The 21,864-nt window shown below is 48.8% G+C and overlaps 2 protein-coding genes across 2 annotated transcripts in view; both read right to left on the bottom strand.

The window, feature by feature from the left end:
* Window positions 1–2,436, bottom strand: part of Srebf2 (sterol regulatory element binding transcription factor 2) — a 60,404-nt gene extending 57,968 nt beyond the window's left edge. Inside the window, exon 1 of the mRNA XM_028790019.1 lies at window positions 2,214–2,436. Within this exon, the coding sequence (XP_028645852.1) occupies window positions 2,214–2,301 (88 nt within the window). The 5' untranslated portion in view covers window positions 2,302–2,436. The remainder of the gene's footprint in view (window positions 1–2,213) is intronic.
* A 1,126-nt stretch (window positions 2,437–3,562) lies between these two features.
* Window positions 3,563–20,696, bottom strand: Ccdc134 (coiled-coil domain containing 134). The gene is made up of 7 exons (XM_028789941.1): window positions 20,569–20,696; window positions 18,450–18,568; window positions 17,054–17,175; window positions 16,772–16,856; window positions 13,856–14,037; window positions 13,486–13,557; window positions 3,563–8,543 (listed from the first exon to the last, which is right to left on the bottom strand). The coding sequence occupies exons 2-7, from the start codon at window positions 18,550–18,552 to the stop codon at window positions 8,418–8,420; spliced, it is 690 nt and encodes a 229-aa protein (XP_028645774.1). The 5' UTR covers window positions 18,553–18,568; window positions 20,569–20,696; the 3' UTR covers window positions 3,563–8,417.
* Between the last annotated feature and the right edge of the window lie 1,168 nt (window positions 20,697–21,864).

The following is a 21,864-nucleotide window of genomic DNA, read 5'->3' as shown; positions in this document are numbered from 1 at the left end:
CCAATCAGGGACACTATACCTAACACCCATCAGCAGCCCATCCCAGGCACTCATACCACAAGCAGTGAGCATTCTCACTGTTCCAAGAACTGTTCTAAGTACAAAGAACAGTGAAAAGGAAAGGTGCTTTGTCCCCTTGTGTCCACCTCCCCCACCCCCTGCCAAGCCCCCTCACCCCATAACCTGCTCAGGAGAACAGAGGCTTCAAGGGACACTTCCGACTAGACCGATGGCCTTCACTTTGTTCAACCGGTTCTTCTTGTCTTTTAAGGTCGATGGCTATCTCCTCGGTGTGATCTTTCTGGTAAACTAGTCTTCAAGGAAGCTTCCTCACCTCTGACTTTCACTTACTGCCCGACACACATACAATCCCATGTGGTCCTAAAATACCATCCTTATTTCACATCTGAGATACCAAAGCCAGCTCATGGAGCAAGGAAACACTTCCCAAACTAGGCAGAGGCCTATGAAACTACTGACCTACTGTTGTAGTTTCTAGGGTGTACATTTTATTTATATATAGACTTAGCAATCTATAAGGTTAATATTAACCACTAGGTAATTCAAGAGACTGAAAATTTAGACAAGCAAAGACCACTATAAAGTATAAATACAAAAACAAAAAAAACCAACCACATGAACTTTTCTTGGGCCCCTGCTGGCGGCAGTTTTAGACAAGCTCCTTATTGGCTAGGGAACCCTGAGTAACCTCCTTATTGACTAGGGAACCCTGGGTAAGCTAATGAACAGTCATCTTTATCTGATAGGGCTGTGATGAGGATGGAGAACCTGTGTGAGTGCTTAACACAGTGCCTTGTACCAGAGTGCTCAAAACACATTAGCCACTCCCTTGCTGCGAGGAGTGACCCCTCCCATGTGCTAACCTATCTTTGTGTTTAGCAATACCTGGTGGAAGAATCTGTGCTTAAAAGTGGAACTTGGATTACAGGGGCTTGTCACACTGTCTGGATGACCAAAATGAGAAGTAAGGGCGAGCCAAGTGGGAAAAATGCTACAAAGGCAAAACAGGAACGTGGCAAACACCTTCTTCAGACAACTGTTGTCACTTCTTCCTACACAAGAGAACCTTCTACCTGTTTCTTCACCTGCAAAGTGAGGACACACAGCTATCAAATACGCCTGCAAGGTTCTAGATTCTAGGCGTAGTAATACTCCATAAACTGAGTCATTGCTTAGGCGTTCTGGACTCTCTAAAGTAAGTGACCTTAGACAGCATCTCCTGCAAAATCGAGTGATACCTATTCGGCGGGACTGAATAAGTGAAAAAACACAAAGTATTAGGGACTGAGAACTTTGGAAAAGCCCGACTACTGAGAATGACTAAATTACTAGCCTATTCTTTGGACTTCAAATTCTCAAAGGTGGAGTGTTAAGAAACTAATACTGGCTCAGAAATAAAAAGAACTGGCCTTTGTTAGACAGCATGATAACCGCAGGCAAGTCTGGGACCCTCTCCAAACCTTCCTTCCCATGGCTGAAAAGTGAGAGAATTTTAAGAGAGGATCCCTGGGCTCCTACCAGTTCTTCCACTTCGCTGTTAAGGCCGTCGAAACAATGGCCACCCGCTCCCTAGTCTGTACCCGAGGGGCCACAACTCAAAATTCTTGCTGCTCAACTCCCTTTGCAGTGAGACAGCAGGAGCACCCGAGTCTCCATCCAAGGCCGCCGCACTCTGCGGTCTCTGTCCACTCCATCAGTAACTTGCTTGTGCAGCTCTTGCCCAAAGTTTTCCAGAGCGCCTGGAGACCCCGCTGTCAGTCAATCCCGAAAAGAGCGGGGGCGTGGGGAGCCGAGCCCAGGAGCGCAGACGGGGAAATCCCGAAGCCGCTCCAGTGGCCAGGCAGGGAGTGACAGGTGCGACGCGGGACGCCGGCGAAGACGGGACAAACCAGAGCGCGTGTGGGCGCGCGAGGGAGGCGGCCGCCTCGCTTTCTCCTCTGGCAGCACTCGAGACGCCCCCAGCCCCACTTCAGGCCCCGCGGCGCCCAGGACTCCTCAGCCACCGGGAGCCCTGCGTCGCGCAGGCTCAGACTCTGGAGCAAGAATTGGGAACCTCCCGGGCAGCCCGGCCCGTGGGTTCCTTCCCGCGCACGCCAAGGCGATCGCGGGGTGGGCGCACGCGCACCCGCGAGCGCCGCCGTAACCCCTTCCTCCCCGCGTGCCCCCCGCACTCCCACCCGGCCGCCACTCACCGTCGATGTCCCCGAGAGTCAGCTCATCGCCCAGCTCCGTGAGGGTCTCCATGGTCTCCAGACCGCCCAGCTCGCTGCTCTCATCCATCGCCCGGCTCGGCGCAGAGTCCCCCGTGAGGTCCAGCTCAGGGAGACGCGGAGGCGGTACCGCCGCCACCGCCCATGACACCCGACAGCCCCCACCTGGTACCGCCTCACCGCCCCGTGCCAACCGCCGCCATGTTTGAGCTGCGCCCGGACTCCACGGAAGGGGCGGGGCAGAATTCCCCCGCCCCGGGCCGCGCCCACCGCAGCCCCGCCCCAAGCCTCCGCACCCCCATGTTTGTTGTCAATGGGACCAGGCTTGCATTAGCCAATCGGAGCGCGAAGCGGCTCATGGGGTGATGGCGCGTCATCGATCAGCAGCTCAGATTTGCATAGCGGGACTCCGCCCCTCCCGGCATCCAAGCGCCAGCGGAGAGTAGCCGCCGGGTCCTCGTCCCAGCCTTCCCCTGGTTTAAAGGAGCCGCTACTTTTCCGTTGGATCAGCTCCAGGAGCAACTTTGCCAAGAGTTCGGAAATAGAAGAGTTAATGCACTGCTGTCCAGCGCTACCTCCTACCACCGCCCCCTTTACTCTTTGAGCACATTACATCATCTACCCAGTTGCTTCTTTTCCCCCCACTAGATCTGGGTAGACTCATAGTACCCTAACATTCAGGGATAGACTATCCAGATCCTAAGTCACACTTAATAGGGTCTTGAATCGCCTGAGTGTTGTGAACATCTTACAACTGGCCCTCAATCTTGGGAAACCACATAATCATTCCAGGCCTTCAGACAAGGTCATTTGCTCAATGGCCTCTTGAGGTGAGGTCCCACTCCTGCAGTTACCTCACTGCATCATCTTACAGGTGGTTGGTCACACTGCACACAAAAATGCACATTTCCAAGAATTTATCCGAGGAAACAAAAAGGTTAGCGTTCAAGGAAATGCTAGTAAGTACATGTATTCAAAGACATTCATCACAAAGTTCTCTGTAACAGGAAAATAGCACAGTAAGGCATCAGATACATAAATTATCTCCAAACTGATATGGGCGTGATACCAGGGAATCATTAAAAGATGGTGGAATAGACATTTGAAAAAGGATTTAAGTGTATATTGTCAAGGAGAAGGTTTTCGTGACAGTCATATGAAGAGCTTCTTGTGAGTCTGAGGCAGTTGTTTTAGCGGTCAGACCTGAAGAACGTACAGGCTCTGTGGGGAAACCTGCCGATCCAATACTCCACCTTGTGCTCCTGGGCTAGCTAAGCAACTGTTTGTTGATAAGCCTGTTTCATCATCTTCAAAACAGCACAGGACCACAGTTGTAATTGTCACATTTATTTGATTTCTGTGGCAAGCAAACAGCTCTTAACTTCTGGGTTTTAAGTGCTCTGAGGGGGAAGGTTTCTCCAGTGAAGGTGTTGCAGCCCTCTCTGAAAGGGAAAGATCCCAGCAGTTGAACCTAGGAATACCACAAAATCACACTACACAACAAACCTCACAGGAGAGATTTATAGGAAGAGGCACAAGAAAGCAGCTCTCTGTGTTATAGGGCAAGAAACAGCAAAGAACTGAGCAGGAGGTAGGAGTTATATAGGGTTTCTTGCTGGGGTTGGCAGAGCTTTCCAGAGTGGCCTGGGCTTGGTGAGATTCTGTGGCCTGTTTTTTTTTTCCCCCTGTAAAACATTGCCTCAAAAATGAAACAAAATCAAATCATTAAACATAAAAATGACAGACCATGGTACAACTAGTCAAGGAAAAGTAAAGGTAAGATGAGACTGGCAAGGGGCTGGATATTAAGACTGGCCTGGGGCCTGCAAGATGGTTCGTGGGTAGAGGTCCTTGCTGCTAAGCCTGATGACATGAGTTCAATCCCTGGGACTCACATAGGTAGAGACCCGATTCTCATTAAGTTCTCTGACCTTCATGTGTGTGCTTAGCAACTGGCCTGGGAAAGGACAAACGAAGGCTCAGTAGAAATGGTAACAGGATGGCCACCACACTGTTCCCACATCTCAGCAAAAGAGACATCTCCCTCCAGACTTGTCCACATAACTGAATGTCTCTTCAGCTGGCACCTGGCTCCCACCAGGAAGACAGCTTGTCATACTGTACAAGCTATTCCTCAGGAACTGGGTTGTTATTTGAAGAGACTGTGTTACGTGACTGTTACATCTAGCTATCTACCATGGATTGGGTTATCGGCTGTACACTGTAGAACTATTTCTCATTGATTTCCCCCGAGATCTTTGCTTTCAGGCTTCCTCCATCTTTCAGATATTACTGCCTCTGCGAGGCTCTCCACTAAATGAATCAAGAGTTTAGCTGGAATGAGCTGAAACATACGTAATGATGGCTGTCCATTCGTAGCAGGGCAGATGCTATCAATGCTTAAGTCTAGAGGGTCTTGATTGTCCAGGAAGAAACGCCCAGAAAAGGGAAGCTAGGTCAAAAATACCTATTCATTTAAAGAAGTGAGGAAAAAGTTTAAAAGAGAGGGACAGAGCGCAAAACAAGGATAACCCAGAGGGATCATCCCCAGAAGCCCGACTTCTCCCTGGACAATGACTAGGAAGGCAGAAGAAAATGGACCGGAGGTGGCAAGGACTGCAATGGTTGGAGACATTTTTAGTTGTCCTAACTGGAGGACTGCTGCTGGCATCTAATAGGTGGGGACCAGGGATACTTATTAACTATCCTACACTACTCAGGATAGGCCTTCTCACACAACAGCTAAGTGATCCAAAATGTCATCAGTGCCATTGTTGAGATGCCCTGCCTTTAAGGGATAACTAAGGGGCTCCCAGATTCTCCAGAGTGCCGCAGACTGGACGTGGAAGCTTAGAAGACTGGAGCATCCTAGACTACACTAACGAAGATGCCATCATGAGCACCCTTAGCAACGGCCACTGGCCAGGCCGCTAGGAAACACACACACTAGTTACCTAGGTCACTGCCACTACACCAAACATACAGCTGTCACACAATTGAATCCCTGCTGCTGGGTGAGCTAAAGAAGCAAGCGCCTTCCGTCAGGTGTTCTATGTTTTTGTCTTCTAAAGCAAGCTGCCCACCCACCACCTTTTTTCAAAGAATAGCTGTGGCTGGCCGGGAGCTTGCTATGTAGACCAGGCCAGCTTCAAACTCATAGAGATCAGCCTGCATCCCGAGTGCTGGGCTATTCTGTGCCTGAATAAGGCTCAAAGGTGGAGTTTCCAGAACAAGTGACCACAGCAATGAACACTGGCAGAAAACTTAAGGACAGAAGAGGCAAGCAGGAGAGCTGCTCATTTCTTTGAAGGATGCAGATGGAAATCCTCTGGCACTTTTGAGGAAAGGAGAATGGAATCCATCAAGTTAGGCACTAAGATCAGAAAGGGGAAAACCCATAAAAAATGTACCAGATGGACTGGACATAAAGAAAGGGAAAGGGAGGCCTGGGCCTTTCTCTCAGACCCTGAACACAATGGGCACTAAACAAATCAATGAGATTTAAAAAAAAAAAATCACCAGAGATGGGAAGTTGCTACCAAAGTCAGTTAAATTCTAGGCATCGTCTACCTGCAGGGCCTTTTCATAAGTACTTATTCTCTCAGACACCTGAGCATTCTGGGATGGAGAACTCAAGGGCCTGATCCTGATGACATTAGTTACAGAGGAACAGCCCAGGTTAGTCCCAAATTGGCTTTCCCCATCACATGAGGCTGCTTCAACACTTTTTTAAATTAAAAAATGTATTCTTAGACTGGAGAGATGGCTCAGCTGTTAAAGGCTAGGCATAGAACCAAAAAATATATACTTTATTTGTATGAATGGTTTCTCTTCATGTGTATGTAGATGTGTATCATACATGTGCCCAGTGCCCAAGGTCAGAAAAGGGCATCAGATCCCCTGAAACTGGAATTAGGGATGGTTGTGAGCTACCGTATGGGTGCTGGGAACAGATCAGAACCCAGGTCCTCTGCAAGAACATGCTCTTAACTACAGAGCCTTCTCTCTAGCCTCTTACCACTGTTATTACAGTTCTCTGGTTCTGCCTCAAATTATAAAAATTCCAAGGCTCAGTTGTTAAAGGTTAATTAAGCTCACAATCAAAACATCAAAATTCCTGATGATGGCCAGATGTGATGCTGTCTCAGGAAATAGAGGTAGACAAAATCCCGCTGACAGCCGAGCATAAAGCAATTACCCCATAGCCAAAGCTATAGCCACAGCTACACTGCCTCTGCATCCTTTTAGCCTCCGCACCTCTTCTAAGAAAGGCAGAGTGGGCATGCTACCATACTCCTTTAATCTCAGAACTCCGGAGGCAAAGGCAGGCAGGCAGATCTCTTGAGTTCGAGGACAGCCTGGTCTACAGGCTACATAGTTCCAGGACAACCAAGGCTATACAGTAAAATACCGTCTCAAAAAAAAACAGGGGGAAAAAAAAAGGTATGTCCATAGCCAAGTTGGTCTCTAAAGAATTTCTCTAGAAATTCTTCAATTAAGGGAAGAAGCATTGTCCTTGCAAAACCAGTAACTACCTCTCAAAGATAAAGGAAACAGGGAGAGGCCGGGGGGCTGGCTCTAGCCCTTAGTCCCATAAGCACTAAGACAGGTTCAATAGACGACAGGGTAGATCCCGTCCTTTTCATGGGCCAAGTCACAAACGCTAGTGTTTCATCTCATATAAACCTCATGGGAACCAGCTGGGTCACACAGCTGGGAAGGGACAGTTCTGGGAACGCAGCCTAGGTTTCATGGGTCAGCAGTGTATCTCTTCTGCCCAACAGAGACAAAGCATTTTTGATAGGAAAATTTCTCCAGCCCTCCTCCCCACTACTTCTAAACCCCTTACTTTTCCTGGATGATTGTTAGGAAGCAGGCTATTCTAGGACCTTCCATGAAGTCTCCCTAATACCTGGCTTCCCTTTGCTAGCCTGGCCAGGAGAAAAGCCAAAGACATAGTTCAGAGCTTGTCAGAGGATTTAGACACCATCAAATTTATTTTACCAATGAAGGCACAAAACAGGAAAGAGAAAAGAGCAGGTCAGGTCAGTCAGGCTAAGACTCAGGACTCAATTGAACACTGTTAGCAACACCTGCGCTTGAAGGTAGAGGTAGGGCTGGGGTTATTTAAGTGATGCATTTTGGATTGGCAAGATCAAAAAGGTGGAGCTGTCATTTCAATAGAGCCAAGGCAGCCACCTGCCTTGAAACTCATAGAAACCAGGCTGCCTTCTGAGGGCCTAACTCCTTCCATAGCTTCCTGCTCTGTCCAGGATCCTACTTGATCCTGAGCTAGGAAGCCCACTGTCTGATCAACCCAGGTACAGTAGCCCCACCACAAAGCACAGCCTCCTGCAATCTATCCCCTATAGCCTCTCCCCACACACAGGCAGTATCTTTTAGCAGCAGAGAGAACAAGTTGATTGTCCCCTGAACCAGCTCAATGACTGTCCCCAGTTATCTGAGAATAGAGATCATGTTCTTTTAAGGTCTCCTTGAAATAAACACCCTTCCAGAACACTTCTGAGTCCCCTCTCCAAACTGGCCCATCATGAAGGGCAGTAGTGAGAGAGAGACCTAAACCTAGCTCTTGTTTCTCTGCATTGCAGAGGCCAGTGACTCCCTCTTGATGAGGCAGAGACATACTCCAGGCTGGTCCTGACATCTCCAGAAGTTCCAGCTGCCCTTATAGTCTCACCAGCCCTGGGGAGGCCAGTGGATTTGCTAGCTTTTAGTATTGCTCTGCAGAGAGCTGGACCAGTGACAGGCAGCCCAGGAACACAGTGAGGCTGGCAGCAAACATAGCACCTTCACTTGTAACTCAGAGCCTGGATCTGCTGCTTCCTTATGAAGGGCAGCAGTTGGCCTGAAGCCTGCCTTCACTAAGGGGATCCAGGCCAGAAGCTCCTTTAGCCAGCCTCCCTCAACAGCTCCCCTGCATGATCCTGTCTGTGGAACTGTGTCCTCTCAAGACCTCCTTGGTGTGCCATAAGAACCTGGAAGCTCAGTCTTTTTAGCCAGGGCTCAAACCTGTCTTCTGAGGACCCAGCAAATGTCAACTTCCCATCTGGAAGTGGCTGGTGCTCATCAAGGTGCTTGATGGTGCTATTCCACAGCCACACAGTTGCAGTGTTTTCTGACTGGCTTTCTACTTGCTGATCCCTTAGGCTCCAAACTGGTCCAGGGCTACAACTCAGACTGGGATCTTGAAATCCTTGGGCCTTTCCGGATTTCTTTCCGCTTCTCTTCCTTCTTCCGGCGTTTTTCTTCTTCTCTCAAAGCCTTCTGGAAAGGGTCATTGCTAGGAATAAACTGAGATGAGCAGAGTAACTGGATTTAGTGTGGGGCAGCAAAGGGTTCCTCCGAGCTAAGCCACAGAGTGTGAGAAAAGGGAAGTCCTGGAGCAGGCCCCGCCCTTAGGGAGCCACAGACGAGGAAACAGATGAAAGGGCTCGGCCACTGACTGACCATGAGATAACCAGGAGCCTGACAAGCAGACGACGAGATAGGAGATTCCAGGCACGGCGGACAGGTGCCAGCCAAGGTGTGAGCCAAAAAACAAATCCACTCTTCCAGGAAGAAGGAGCAGTGTGGCTCTCAGAATACTTGTCTGACACACCCTTCAGGAAGGAAGCAAGCCTGGCATCCGAGACAACAGGTACTGCCTGTCCAGTGAACAGCAGTCACCAGGAGAGGGAGCACACAGGAGCAGGGTGGGTCAGAAGTCACACTGGCAGAGCATGAACAACAAGCGAGAGACAGGGGTGCTGGCAAGCAGAGATGGGCAGGGGGCAGGGGGCAGGGGGCAACTTCAGCCTCAACCCCAGGTCCTGACGCTTCTTCATCTACCCTTTGCAGAGTCTCACCAACCCTAAGCTCCTGTTGGTCTCTACAGCCAATAAACTCTCAAACTTGCATCTGTGTCTATTTGTCTCTCTGAGCAGTGAGACCCATGGCCACACTCTTACAGGCCTCTGCCCATGATCTGGCCTAGGCCCAGAATGCTCCTTCCAGCCCTGTCTGTGTTGTCTCATTTGCTCTGCTACCACTGCCCTGGAGACCTGTGGCTGCCTCCTCAGTGCCATCTGCCCCCTTACTAGTACCCTCCTTATAATTTTGTACTAATTTATTCTTGTGCTTCTCCTCCTTGGTCATCTACTTTGTGCCTGACACCTATAACAGCATGTTTTGTGAAGATGGAATGTTGGTATTGGGTGTTGTGCTCCACTGTATCCCAAACACAGAATCCCTCATGGGTCTCAACAGCATTCAGTGGACATTTTTGACAAAATGAACAAATGGGCTCATTAAAATATATAAACACAAAGTATTCAAAACTCAGGTGTGAAATATGTCCTTTTATATATTCTTAGGACAAAATCAACAAACATGTGATCAAGGTAAAAGCAAACTAAGAGTGCCACCTTGTGGCATAACCTACCTGCCAAGTGAATAGTCCATGCCTACGGGAAAGGGGTAGAGGGTGGGGTCCCTAGAGTGGTCCAGAGACAGAAATGACTCAGGTCAGCCAGTGGAATGTCCAACTAATTAGGACAAATCCAACCAGACATCCACTCACCTCCCAGATATCTATCACTCTTATCTCAAGAAGAAAAGAATCTTCAGTGGGTGATGGTGGCAAATGCCTTTAGTCCCAGCACTCGGGAGGCAGAGGCAGGTGGATCTCTGAGTTCAAGGTCAACCTGGTCTACAGAGCAAGTTCCAGGACAGTCAGGGCTACACAGAGAAACCCTGTCTTGAAAAACTAATAAAGAAAGAAGGAAGGGAAGAAAGGAAGGAAGGAAGGAAAGAAGGAAGGAAGAAAGGGAGGAAGGAAGGAAGGGAGGGAAGGAGGGAGGGAAGGAGAGAAGAAGGGAGGAAGAAAAGAAAGGAAGAAAGAAAGAAAAAGAAAGAGAGAAAGAAAGGTAGGTGACAGAGAATCCTCTGAGGCTGCTGTAAGTAGAGAGGTTCTTGCTGAATACAAAAAGTGGACAGGCTGGGAACCATTTGTATATTATCTGTGAAGCCCTGGGTTCAAGCCCAGTCTAATAAACTAGCAGGGTCATCCCCAGGCAACAAGAAGGAAATCACATTGCTCTGATGGTCACATTCAAGAGCATATTTTGATAACATTACACTTCTGACTCAACCTCCTGTGTAACAGGAGGCATGTATGAACAACCATAGGGTGAGAAAAGTCCACTTGCAGAAACTAAGCATCTCCTTGGTGCCCCCTTGTGGCGAGAATAACCTCTGCAAGGCCCTGAGTGCCTCTGACTGGGTCCACCTGGTTCAAGGTCTTGCCCAGGGATACTTCTCAGTTATGATTACACCAAGCAGCAGCCACTACTTTCATGGGGAAAACTACACCCTTGCTGCATAGAACAGGCACTGGCTCAACAGGAACCTCAGAGGTTCTGCTAGATTCAAACAGTCAGGCATGGTCCACTGTGGTTCAGCTAGGATACAAACTAAGATGTTGAACAGAAATGAGTTAACATTGCAGCTGTGGGCATGAGCAGTGGTGGATATGCTTGTAGTTCTGCAACTTCAGAGGTAAATGCAAGAGGATCAGGAGTTGAGGCTAGCCTGGGCTACATGAGACCCTATCTCAAAACAAACAAGGAAACAATAACAAAACCCAGGGGAAGAGTTGCAGGTCTGGTTGTTGTCTTTTAAAAGCCACATGTCTAAAGTTGGGCCTTGACTGGCAGCTGCAAACCACAGTCTTAATCAGGACGAGTGGTTCACTGTTCTCCACTGTCTGTGAAATCAATATGGTTTGCGCTAAGTCTCCTTCCAGCAGCTTGGGTTTGGGTACTAGTTAGACACAGGGTACTTGTGTAACCGGCTCCCAGTACAAAGGGAGGTGACAAAGGAGGCTCCTGCTAAGACTGGCTGCTGGGGAATTAAATATATCTTCTGTGACCACTGGGAGAGAATGCTGAAAGCTGCTTCTCCTGGATTTTGTCCCAGGTGTCAAATTCCAGGGCTCAAGAGATCTTTCCATTCAACCTCCCAAACTGCTGAGATTCTGTGTGTGTGCTAGCTACCACAGTCAGCTCTATAACCATGTAAAACTCCCAGTCATCTGAACCTCCTGAAAGAAAGTCTAGGTGAACGAGGGAGGTAACTAGAGAACAGTTAAATTATAGGTATCAGGAGGGGACACATGAATCATTCAGCAAGAACGCAGGTGCCTGGGGATAAGACTCTAGAAGACACGGACAACGATCCAGTGGCAGGTATCACTAACCATCACTGCGTGTGTAACTCTCATCCACATGGTGGGAAAACTCACATAGACACAGTCAATAATGAACTACTGTCCTGTGTTCCACACCATCAAAGGTAGCTAGCTCCTCAGAGTACCTGCACATACACAGGATAGCATGACTTTGTTCTACTCTCGCAGATAAACTATCTTTTATTCTTAATGTCTGAGCAGCCTTGATTATACCACACAAGGTAACAGAGGCTAAAATTCTGCACTTAAATATCCTCAGGACTTAGCCAAACAATGTACTGATGACTTAAAGCAAAGTGGGAGAGGAGGGCCCAGAGACATCTACCCATGGTGGATGGCTGCTGCTTTGGGCCCATCTTTTGCTTCCTACAATGATTAACAAATACATTTAGTAAAACTGGTAGTTAAAAATCTAAATTTTAGATCAGTGTAATAGATAATACATTGATTTTCAGATGATAGTCTAATGGTCCAAAATGAGACATCCTAGTCCCAAGATTTAAGTAATATCTGTTTGAGTGAAGGACCCTGAGGAACATGATAACTGAAGTCAGACCTGCAGGCTGGCCTCATCCTCATACTCAGAACAGGGGTGTGGTAGTTTGAGCCTGTAATCTCAGCAATTTGAAGGAAGGCTAAGGCAGGAATGTGGCTAGCTTAAGGTCAACCTGGGTTACAGAGTAAGACTCCATCTCAAAACTCAAATCAACAAACCCAAAACAATGCATGATTGCAGCCTCAATAAGTGACATGAGACAAACTGAACGGACTTGGTCACTGCCTCAGTCAGATTAACCAGGCAGGAGGCTATGCAGCAAGCAATTTCCAACCTTCTGGAACCTTCCTACGTTCTTACTGAGTACCTAGAAATGCAAAATCTGGTAAATTCTCTTGTTTTATTGATTTTATTTTTGCTTTGTTTTAAGGCAGTTTTAGTCCAGGCTAGCCTCAAATTCACTACATAGACAGGTGGCCTCTTGCTCCAGCCTCTTGGTTATAGGTAAGTATCACCATATTTCCTTCTAGCAACTCTTTATCTAGACTATTTTTTCAGGATTACTTTTGCAAAGAGACTAATCTTGTAAGGACGAGGTATCTTTTCCTTGACAAAGCATAGATCTGTTTAATTCACTATGAGGATGTCAAATTTCCCAAGCGCAGTGGTCTGAAGGTATAATGATGCAAGCTGACTGCATGCACAACATCTGCCTGGACCTTCCATGTAAAGACCTGGACGAACAAGGGGACCCAAGACAAAAAGCCTAACAGTGTAGCTACTGCTCTTGCTGTACTGCAAACTGTCTATGACCTGCTGGCATCCATACAACAGCAGGCTACTTTGTCAGCCTGCAAGCAAGTAGACTTGCATATCACAGACTCATCAACATCTGTCTCTACACAGGCGTGAGTTGTGATCTGAAGAGTCTCAGCTTCTCACCCACAGGAGGAGCCTTTCCTTCCTGTCCTCCTTGGCCTGCCCTGCTCCCTCTGATTCCTTCCCCTTATATGTGTCACCATCTGTCTTCTCAAGCTGCAGCTGTTAGCCCCCAGAGCCAAGTTTAGAACTCTAGATTAGAGGCATGTGTAGGCGTGAGAACAGAAGCCCCAGTGTACTAGTACCAGAGGCTCGAAGCAGGGAAGAACGTGACCTGACCTCACCCGGTCACTCTGACACTCGTAACCTTGGGTACATACTGTGCAATGAGATGAGCATGTTCATAGCCTCAGGAATGCCCCCAATCTCCATCTGGCCCCCAGCTTTGGTGTACAATATTCAGAGAGGAACAGTGACTTGCCAAAACCGTCAGTGACTTGAGTAATAGTTTCTGGAGCCATACTCATTGGATTGTCTGGTTTCAAGTCTAAAGCTCACACACAGCATACCCTAGGCCTTACTTAGTCCCTGTAGACCCCACCTCCCATGCAGCATATCTTAGACCTTAGTCCCTGCAGGCTCCACCTCCTGTGCCCACCAGACACCAACAGTCAAGGGCCCCAGCAGCTCACCTCTGTCCGGTCTATTTTAAACGGGTTCTGGAAGTCAGAATCTTTCTCACTGATCCCCAGCTCCTGGGCCATCTGTGGATGAAAAAGCCAGTCATACTCTTCTGCCTTCTGCTCCCTGATTACTAGAGAGCCATTCCACCATGCAGGATTGCAAGCCTCATAGCCTAGGCAGATATGGGCCAGAAACGATCCCTAGGGGCCCTCAAGTCAACGCAGAACACCTTGAAATTAGGCCTCTATGACCCAAAGTGCCCTGACACTTACAGAACACATTAAGTACCTAGGATAACTTACAGGGCCAACCACATACAGATTTGAGGCTCCCAGCTCACTGCCCGACAGGGATCCCAGCCCTCTTACCAGTCCTTACCAGGTTGAGGATGGGTGAGTGGGGGCCCTGGTCAAAGACACCTGTCTGATTGCAGAAGCTGATGCCCCAGCGGATGAGGAGGTTCCAGTTGGAATTATGGTCAAAGTAGTGGTGTACAATCTTTGGGAAGCGCAGCACGACGTCACCAAAGAAGGCTGTGTTCTCCAGCACGTGGGAGAAAGCTGGTAAGAGGGTTGTAGTGAGTTTTCAGGGTAGTTGCTCTTCTCCTCTTGTCCACCCGGCTGACCCCAGACCTCCTCCAGGGATGGAGCTATCTACTAAACCCACCAACCAGAGAAGGGCATGGCAGCCATTGATCACAGGCTGCTCACTGCATATGCACTGTACACTAGGGCCTTATATTCCATTAATGGATTTAGTTACAGAGAGAGATAGCTGCTGTTCCTGTTTTACAGATTGTGTTGGTTAGGGGGTTGTTTGCTGTTGGACTTTTATTTTTTCAACTTGACATAAGCGAGTGTCATCTGGGAAGGGACACTCATCAGGGAACTGTTTCCATCACACTGGTCTGTGGCCATATATCTACATCCATTTTCTCTAGAGATGATTAATGTGGGAGGACCCAACCTACTGTGGAGTGGGCTACCCCGAGCTTATACAAGAAAGGAGGCTGAGCAATCCATGTGGAACAAGCCAGTAAGCAGCGCTCCTCCATGGTCTGTCGGTTGCTGCCTTGGCTTCCCTCAATGATGGACTGTAATCTCTAAGCAACAACAAACCAACCTTTCTTTCCCTAGTTGGTCAAAGTGCTTAATCACAGAACAGGAAGCAAACCAGGACACAGTAGCTAGTGAGTGTAAAAACTTGGCCTGCAAACCTAGGGTATTTGTTCAACCTCACAACTTGGGAGCTTAGAGGACTCATCTTCAGAACTGAGGCACAGTAGTGCACTGGACAGTACAAAGCCAGGGATCAGGAGTTCAATGTCATCCTTTGTTATAGAATTATGGAGCCAGTCTGGGCTACATAAAACCCTAGGTATTCCCTTGTTTTGAAAAAGGATGAATTTACTTTGAGACTCGGAGACCGGTATTGTTTTATACAGAGGCAGATACCCAGGCATGGAGCTAAGGGCCTGGAGCCGTGTCTTAGTGTTAACTGCACAAGGTCAGTTCTGTCAGGACGGCTAGTAGAAGGGTCAGAATTGTAGTGTTTTTTGTTTAAAGTATTCTTTCTAGCCAAGTAGTGGTGGCACACGCCTTTAATCTCAGTATTTGGGAGGCAGAGGCAAGTGGATTTCTGGGTTTAAGAACAGCTTGGGGTATGTGTGTGTGTATATTTACATACATACACATGTGTGTATGTAAATATATATTTTTTTCCATTTAATTTTATTTCGTTTTGCTTGACAGAGGGTCTCATGCAGCCCAAATGGGACTGACACTTATAATGAAACCAAAAATCACCTTGAACTCCTGCTCCTGCCTCTGCCTCCCAAGTGTTGAACTCCTGCCTCTGCCTCTGCCTCCCAAGTGTTGAACTCCTTCCTCTGCCTCTGCCTCTGTCTCTGCCTCCCAAGTGTCGGGATTACAGGTGCGTGGAACTGTAACTAGCTTTACTTTTCTGTTAAGCGCTTTACTCTCTCTCTTTCAGCAGTGCCTTTATGTGGCCAAAGGCTAGCCTAAAACTCAGTATGTAGTTCAGGTTGGCCTTGAGTTCATGGTCTTTTTTCTAAAAGCTAGGATTATAGGTGTGTGCCCCAACTCCTGGCTTAGTTTGAAATCATCTAGACATATTTACTACAACATAAAACTCTCACCCTGCTCTGTCTAACACCACAATCTTACACCAGTGTATCTAAACCAGGAAATTAACAATACATCAGCTTACCTCAGCCATTCGGCATTTTGCTTTCCCTCCTCTAATGAGGTCAACAGGTCAGTTTGCACTGGGGTTAGCGTGTTCACTCTAGTGATAAGTCCCCGAGACCCAGGTAAGAACGAAGTGTAGCTATATCTGCACTCCTGGTGCAGAGAGGACCCAGACAGCCCAGGGAGACAAGCAAAAGCCAAAGATCTGCCAGGTTGGTGTGCAGGCCATGGACCTCCAGATTTCAGAATAACCCTGATGCTCAGAGAACGTAGGAGAAAGAAGAGCCAAGGCAGAGAACGTGTTCTCTTCCATCAGGCGTGAGGGGTGACACCTGTGAAGCGTCACTATTCACACAAGCTGCTCCCTCTGCTCCCTCCTCTCAGTAACTCTAAGAACTATTATTGCTAAACTGTGATTGGTTAGGTCAGGCCTTCAATCTCAGCACTTGGAAGCAGAGGCAGGCAGATCTCAATGCATGAGGCCACCCTGGTCTACATATCAAGTTCTAGGACAGCCAAGGTTACCTAGTGAGAAAAAACAAAACTGTGATCCATTAGAAGGCATGAAGAAGAATACCACCGAGGAGGAGCTCTTGCAGGAAGGGCGGGGGTCATGAAACAGCCCTTCACCTTACTTGTCTTCTCACCTTGCCTGAAAGGAGTTTAAGGAGTTTGGGACCTGTGCTAAAGTAGCAAAAAGTGCTGGTAATCACACTTTGGCTCAGCTATCTGATAGGCCCTGGTCATTTCTCCTTCAGATGGGAACAATCTCCATCTGCCTTCCTAAAAAGTGATGAACAGGCTCTGTCCTGTCCCCTAGAGTGATAGTAAGCAGAGACTCCTCTCTAGTTTCCCTGTCCTAAGCATAGGACAGCATAAAGGAATACCTGCTGAGGGCAGAGAAACCAGTTCTGAACCCCAGAAATAATTAGAGAACTACGCTGGGCCCTTATCCACCACGGGGCCATGACTCAGGTATCACACAAGGATATTCCAAGGGGACAGAGTGATGAGAACAGTGAAGGAACAGCTGGAGAATACCAAGAGGGGTAGGGAGCCAAGGGCAGTGCTGGGGAGACCATACCATCCTTCAGCTTCTCATCCTGCGGGAAGGGCCCATCTGGAAGCACATCGGCAGCGATGAGCACTGTCCGGGAGTCCTCCAGCACCTGAGGGAACCCCATCTGGGCTAAGTGGCTTTGTGGAGACCTTCACAACTTAGCTCCAGCCTGTTACGTGAATCCCACTCTGACTTGTCTACAAACGGCTCACTCCCTCACTGAACACTGTTCCCTTTAGAGAACCCTCAGTCCATGCTCCAACTGAAGCCCTGTCCTGCTGTGAGCTGCCCTGTTTCCTGACACACCTTAAACAGTCCCTTAAGCATGACATCGAGGATCTTGTACTGCTGGTGGATGTCGTTCAGCTGTGCCAGGTTCTTCAGCGCCAACAGCTGTTCTCGCCGCTTCACCTCAAACATCTTCTTGTCTGAGCAGCCGCAAGTTAAGGAGCTAGCACAAAAACCAGTTCAATGGCCCTGACACAGAAGGCCCATGCATTCCCTAACCTGTGCCACCAAAGCCTTGGATGGCCACAGCTAGGATGTACATAGGTCCTGTAATGTACCATTTCTCTAGATCTCAAAGACTCCACATACAGAAAAGAGACCAAGCCCAACGCTCCAAACCAGGCACCTGCCCTCTGCTTCCCGTGTCTCCCTGTCCTCTCTCATAATCTTTCACTGTTCCAGAACCTCCAGCAATCTGTTTCAACTGTAGCGTCAGCCGGACATGCCCCAACCATTCTCCTGGAGTTTCAGTTCTCAGACCTTGCTCAGTAGGTCCGTAGTACATTTCCCAAGACCTCCTGTACCCATCAGAGCTTCTGAGCACAGGAACAATCATCTGTGTGGATGTTCTGCTGGTTTAAATGAGACTAGCTCTCATAGGCTCAAATTTAAGTGTTTAGTTCCCAGATGTGACAGGAAGCAGGGCAGCTCACAGCAGGACAGGGCTTCAGTCAGAGCATGGGAGGATAAGTAGGGGTTCTCTAAAGGAGACGGTGTTCAGTGAGGGAAGGACAGGGTTAGGAGGTATGGCCTTGTCAGAAGTGTGACATTGGGGAAGGCTTTGAGGTTTCAAAACCCACACCAGGCCCAGTGACTCTCTCTGCCCCTCAACTACAGATCATGATGTAATCTCTCAGCTGCTGCTCCAGCACCCAGGCTGCCTGTCTGCTGCCATGCTTTTCATCATGATGATCAAGAACTAACCCTCTGAAATGACAAGCAAGCCCCCAACCAAATGCTTTCTTTTATAAGCGACCTTGGTCATGGTTTCTTTCTCTTCACAGCAACAAAACAGTAACTAATACACATACTTTCTGGCTCTATATGCTTCAAAACCAGGGATGGTCTTATCTCATCTTTGGGTTGCTAAGGCATGGCTCAGAGAACCAGTCAAGATAAGCTGGTAATACAAAGTTCTGGAGGTCCTGTGTGAGGTCTTAGCCAGATACCACACACACAGAGTTCTCAGCCTTTGCAGATCTGAGAGATGGGTCTAACATTCAGGGAACAGGCTCAGAAGAAAACTGATATGCTCAGTCTGGCCAGAGCTTGTTTCCTCCTCCCTCCTATTCTTACCAACTCTTGTCTGCTCATCCCTGGAATTCTCCCAAGGAGTGATGGATGCTGAGAGATCTCATTTACCAGCCTGTCAAAGACAGCTAATTCACTCCCCACTCAAACCCCAAAGAGATACAAATCTTGAGGCTTGGGTCCAGAGTGTTCTTCAGGGTGCCTGTGACTTCTGTGCCAGGCAACAGTAGGACAGAGAAGGCTGCCAGGAACTGAAGAAGGTCCATATCTGAGACTCTGGAGCTAGAAGAACAACCCAAAGATGGGGGGGAGGGGAGGAAGGGAATGAATTTAGTGAAAACACAGTTCCACAGACATGGCCCAGTCTCCAAATACCACACATCCAGCTCTAGGAAGCCCTGAAGATCTAGCCAGGGCTGCTGACTAGCAGGCATACAATACAGGCCTACAGGACGGCAGGATAAAGGGATACTTTAGCAATGCTTACAACACTGGATAGGGATCTAGGCTAGAGCTCTAGGCTGGAGTCTTGACTACATCTGCCTCTGTTACTGGACAAGTGCTCCAGTTCCCTAAGCTACAGCTTCCTTAACACAGTGTCCTATAAAACAGGACATAGGCACTCCCTTTCCTGGTGTAGAGCGGCAGGTCTCAACAATGTATGTACTCTGTCTGGAGAAAGGGGCTGGCTGTGCAGTAATGTTCTCTTCAAATCTCTGTCGTAGCCTTCTAGGAGGACATCAGCCAAGGAGTCTCAGGCAGGGAAAAGGTACGTAAGACTTGTGTGGTTTCCCTCCTTCTCTAACTTCTTCTGACATCAGGAAGAAGGGACACAGGATGGGGAGGGGAGCAGGGGAGACTTGGAGACTACAACCACTCACTTGGGAACCACACGCAGCATCTCTTCCTAGTCCAACAACAGCCCACCGTTACTAATCAATGTTCCATGCAGTTCTAGAGCTGAGAACACAAACCCAGGAAGCATGGCAAACCAAACTCCCTGAACTTGTACTTTATCCCTTGAATGGGTCAGAGACAATCAACAAACATACACGCATAAAAGGATAAGTCAGGGAAGGGAAGGGCTGGTAAAGTTAGAACCAGGGCCTGAGTCTGGTCCCCAGTATCATTTGTAAGCTGGACACAGTGCATGCTTGTGGTCCTGGAGCTGAGGAGCTGGAGACTCAGCGATCCCTGGGGCTTGCTGGCCAGCTAGTCTGGCTGAATCTAGGAGTGCCAGGTTCAGTGAAAAGCCTTGTCTCAACGATCAGGGAACAGAACAATTAAGAAAGATTCCCGGTATCAACCTCTGGCCTCCATATGCACACACTGAAGTGTACACACATGAACACAGTTGGTTTTTGTTTTTGTTTTTTTTTTTTAAAGAACAAGAGGGATTTGCTCAAGTAAAATACTAATAAGTGTGGGCCAGGAGTAGTGGCTCATGACTTTAATCCCACCACTTGGAAAGTTGAGGCTGGAGAATTTCCTTAAGTTTGAGACTAATCTAGGCCTTGTCTAAAACTCCAAAATGGATAGAATGGGGTGGAACATGACAGTCAACGGAGGCCTCATACTCAGATGATACCCGGTTTTACTAATGTGGAAACTGAGGGACAAAAAAAAAAAAAAAGTGACTATTCAGAATCTTACAGCTGTTCCTAGACTGAGCCAAAAGTCTTACTCTCAGTACACTGCACTGTTTCTTTTCTGTAAATAAGCACGGGGCACCTCATATCAAAGCTGGCTACACCCCACTCCAGATTTTGAGAGACCGTTAAGAGAACCCCTGTCCCCACGAAGACCGGGCAAGCGAAGTCTACAGAAAGACTCCAAGATCATCCAGGAACGTCCACCTTCCGCCTCACGCTCCAGAAGCCAAGGGAGCCTGAACCAGGCCCACAGCAAAACTTAGGGAAACAGAAATTTACTAGACAACCTAGGATAACTCAAGCAGGACAAACGTGAGAAAGCAAAGTAGCGGACCGCGAGGGACAGGTTTGGTTTTCTTTACTGTTACTCTACTCTTCGGCCTCTAAATCTTGCTTCTGTCCCGAGCGTCCCCGGCGCTCTTTCAAGCTCGGCAAGCGACTCCGAAATCGTCTTGTAGAGCCAGTGGTAGTGGTCGGGCGGGGGTTGGTTCCGCGCCTTGGGGCTTCGGAGGGACCAGAGAGCCCTTCTAGGAGGTGTCCAAGTCCCGAAACCTGTACACAGTGCAGGGGGCTCCGGACTCCCCTCCCAAGAAGCCTACAGTACAGCCCGGCAGCCCCACCACCACCTACCCGGGCCGGCGCTGCAAGGAGCAGGGAGCAGCCCCTCGGCGTGCAGCCGGAAGCACCAAACTCAGGCAAGGCGCGGAACTCTAGAGCACCTGGCCAGCAGCGCTAAGAGACCGACGAGCGGCCGTCCCACCCACTGCTCTGCTCCTGACCAATGAGACCGGGCCGCGACCGCCGCGCTCCGCTGACCTCACTTCCGGCCTCGCCCCTACTGCGCTCTGGTGCCTGGCGCTGCAGCTGTCAGCAACAGCGTGGTCCTGGGGAAGGCGTCGCTGGGCACGCTGCTGATCTCGGTTCTAGTGGAGTTGGAGGAAGTTAAGTTACGGATGGGGCCTTTACCCCTGCTTAAAGCACGTCAGCAAACCCCGGCCCGAAACCCTGGCTGCCCGGCGCTTTAGGCATAGTGCCTGACATCTCCTCCGAGTCCATTTTAAACCTCAGTTCGCAAGATCCAAAGAACTTTTTAAGGAACTAGTAGAACCCGTACTGCGGAGCGCGGACACCCCTACTTGCCCATCCAGTCCACTAATTTCTAAACCAGAGTTCTTTGTCTGTTCGTCTTCTGTTTTGCTCCGGGTTGGAGACTGGGGGTGTCAGGACAGCTAGATCCGGGGAAGACAGGTGGAGCCGCCAGTTAGAACGCAAAGCCCAGGCTGGGCTGTTAGACAAACGGGTGTGGGCAGAGTTGTGTGCCAGCAGCCAGCGACGGTAGACATTAAATGACCATTGCCCATGTGAGTATAGAAAAGGGCTTTGAAGCCGGGCAGTGGTGGCGCACGCCTTTAATCCAGCATTTGGGAGGCAGAGGCAGGCGGATTTCTGAGTTTGAGGCCAGCCTGGTTTACAGAGTGAGTTCCAGGACAGCCAGGGCTACACAGAGAAACCCTGTCTCGAAACAAACAAACACAGAAAAGAAAGAAAGAAAAGGGCTTTGAGAGGGCTGGCTTGAGCCAGGAGAGCTGAAGTGGGTTTGCTCAGGGAGTCAGACTTGGAGTTTGATCCTCCCCCCACCCCCTTTGAGGTTGGGTCCTTCTCAGCTCAGGGGTTCTTCATGTTCTCTATGTACAACTATGAGACACTTTGCAGATACTCTTAAATGCTGTCTCTCTCCACTGTCTGTCTCCATCATTTGCTGAAACAAGCCGGTGTCCAACGGAGTAGCTGAGGAACAAGTTCCAGGAAGATGAGTTTGGAGTGAAAGCCCACACAGGAATGTTAATGCATTATTTTATTTCCTGATTCCATTTCCACTGTGGAGTAAAACAGCTCCAGAGAAAGGCCTAATACTGTTTTCCCCTC

The sequence above is a fragment of the Grammomys surdaster genome, unplaced genomic scaffold, assembly GCF_004785775.1.
Source record: "Grammomys surdaster isolate TR1022 unplaced genomic scaffold, NIH_TR_1.0 125852, whole genome shotgun sequence".
NCBI lineage: Eukaryota > Metazoa > Chordata > Mammalia > Rodentia > Muridae > Grammomys > Grammomys surdaster.
This window is presented reverse-complemented; position numbering and strand designations above follow the sequence as displayed.

Bases quoted from the DNA above. Each gene is read 5' to 3' on its own strand.
- Ccdc134 (XM_028789941.1), bottom strand. From the start codon at position 18,552: ATGGACCTTCTTCAGTTCCTGGCAGCCTTCTCTGTCCTACTGTTGCCT. The intron at 17,176-18,449 runs GTATCTCTTTGG...GCGGCTGCTCAG, and splicing joins GGACCCAAGCCTCAAGATTT to ACAAGAAGATGTTTGAGGTG. The intron at 16,857-17,053 runs GTGTGTCAGGAA...GGGTTCCCTCAG, and splicing joins TGCTTAAGGGACTGTTTAAG to GTGCTGGAGGACTCCCGGAC.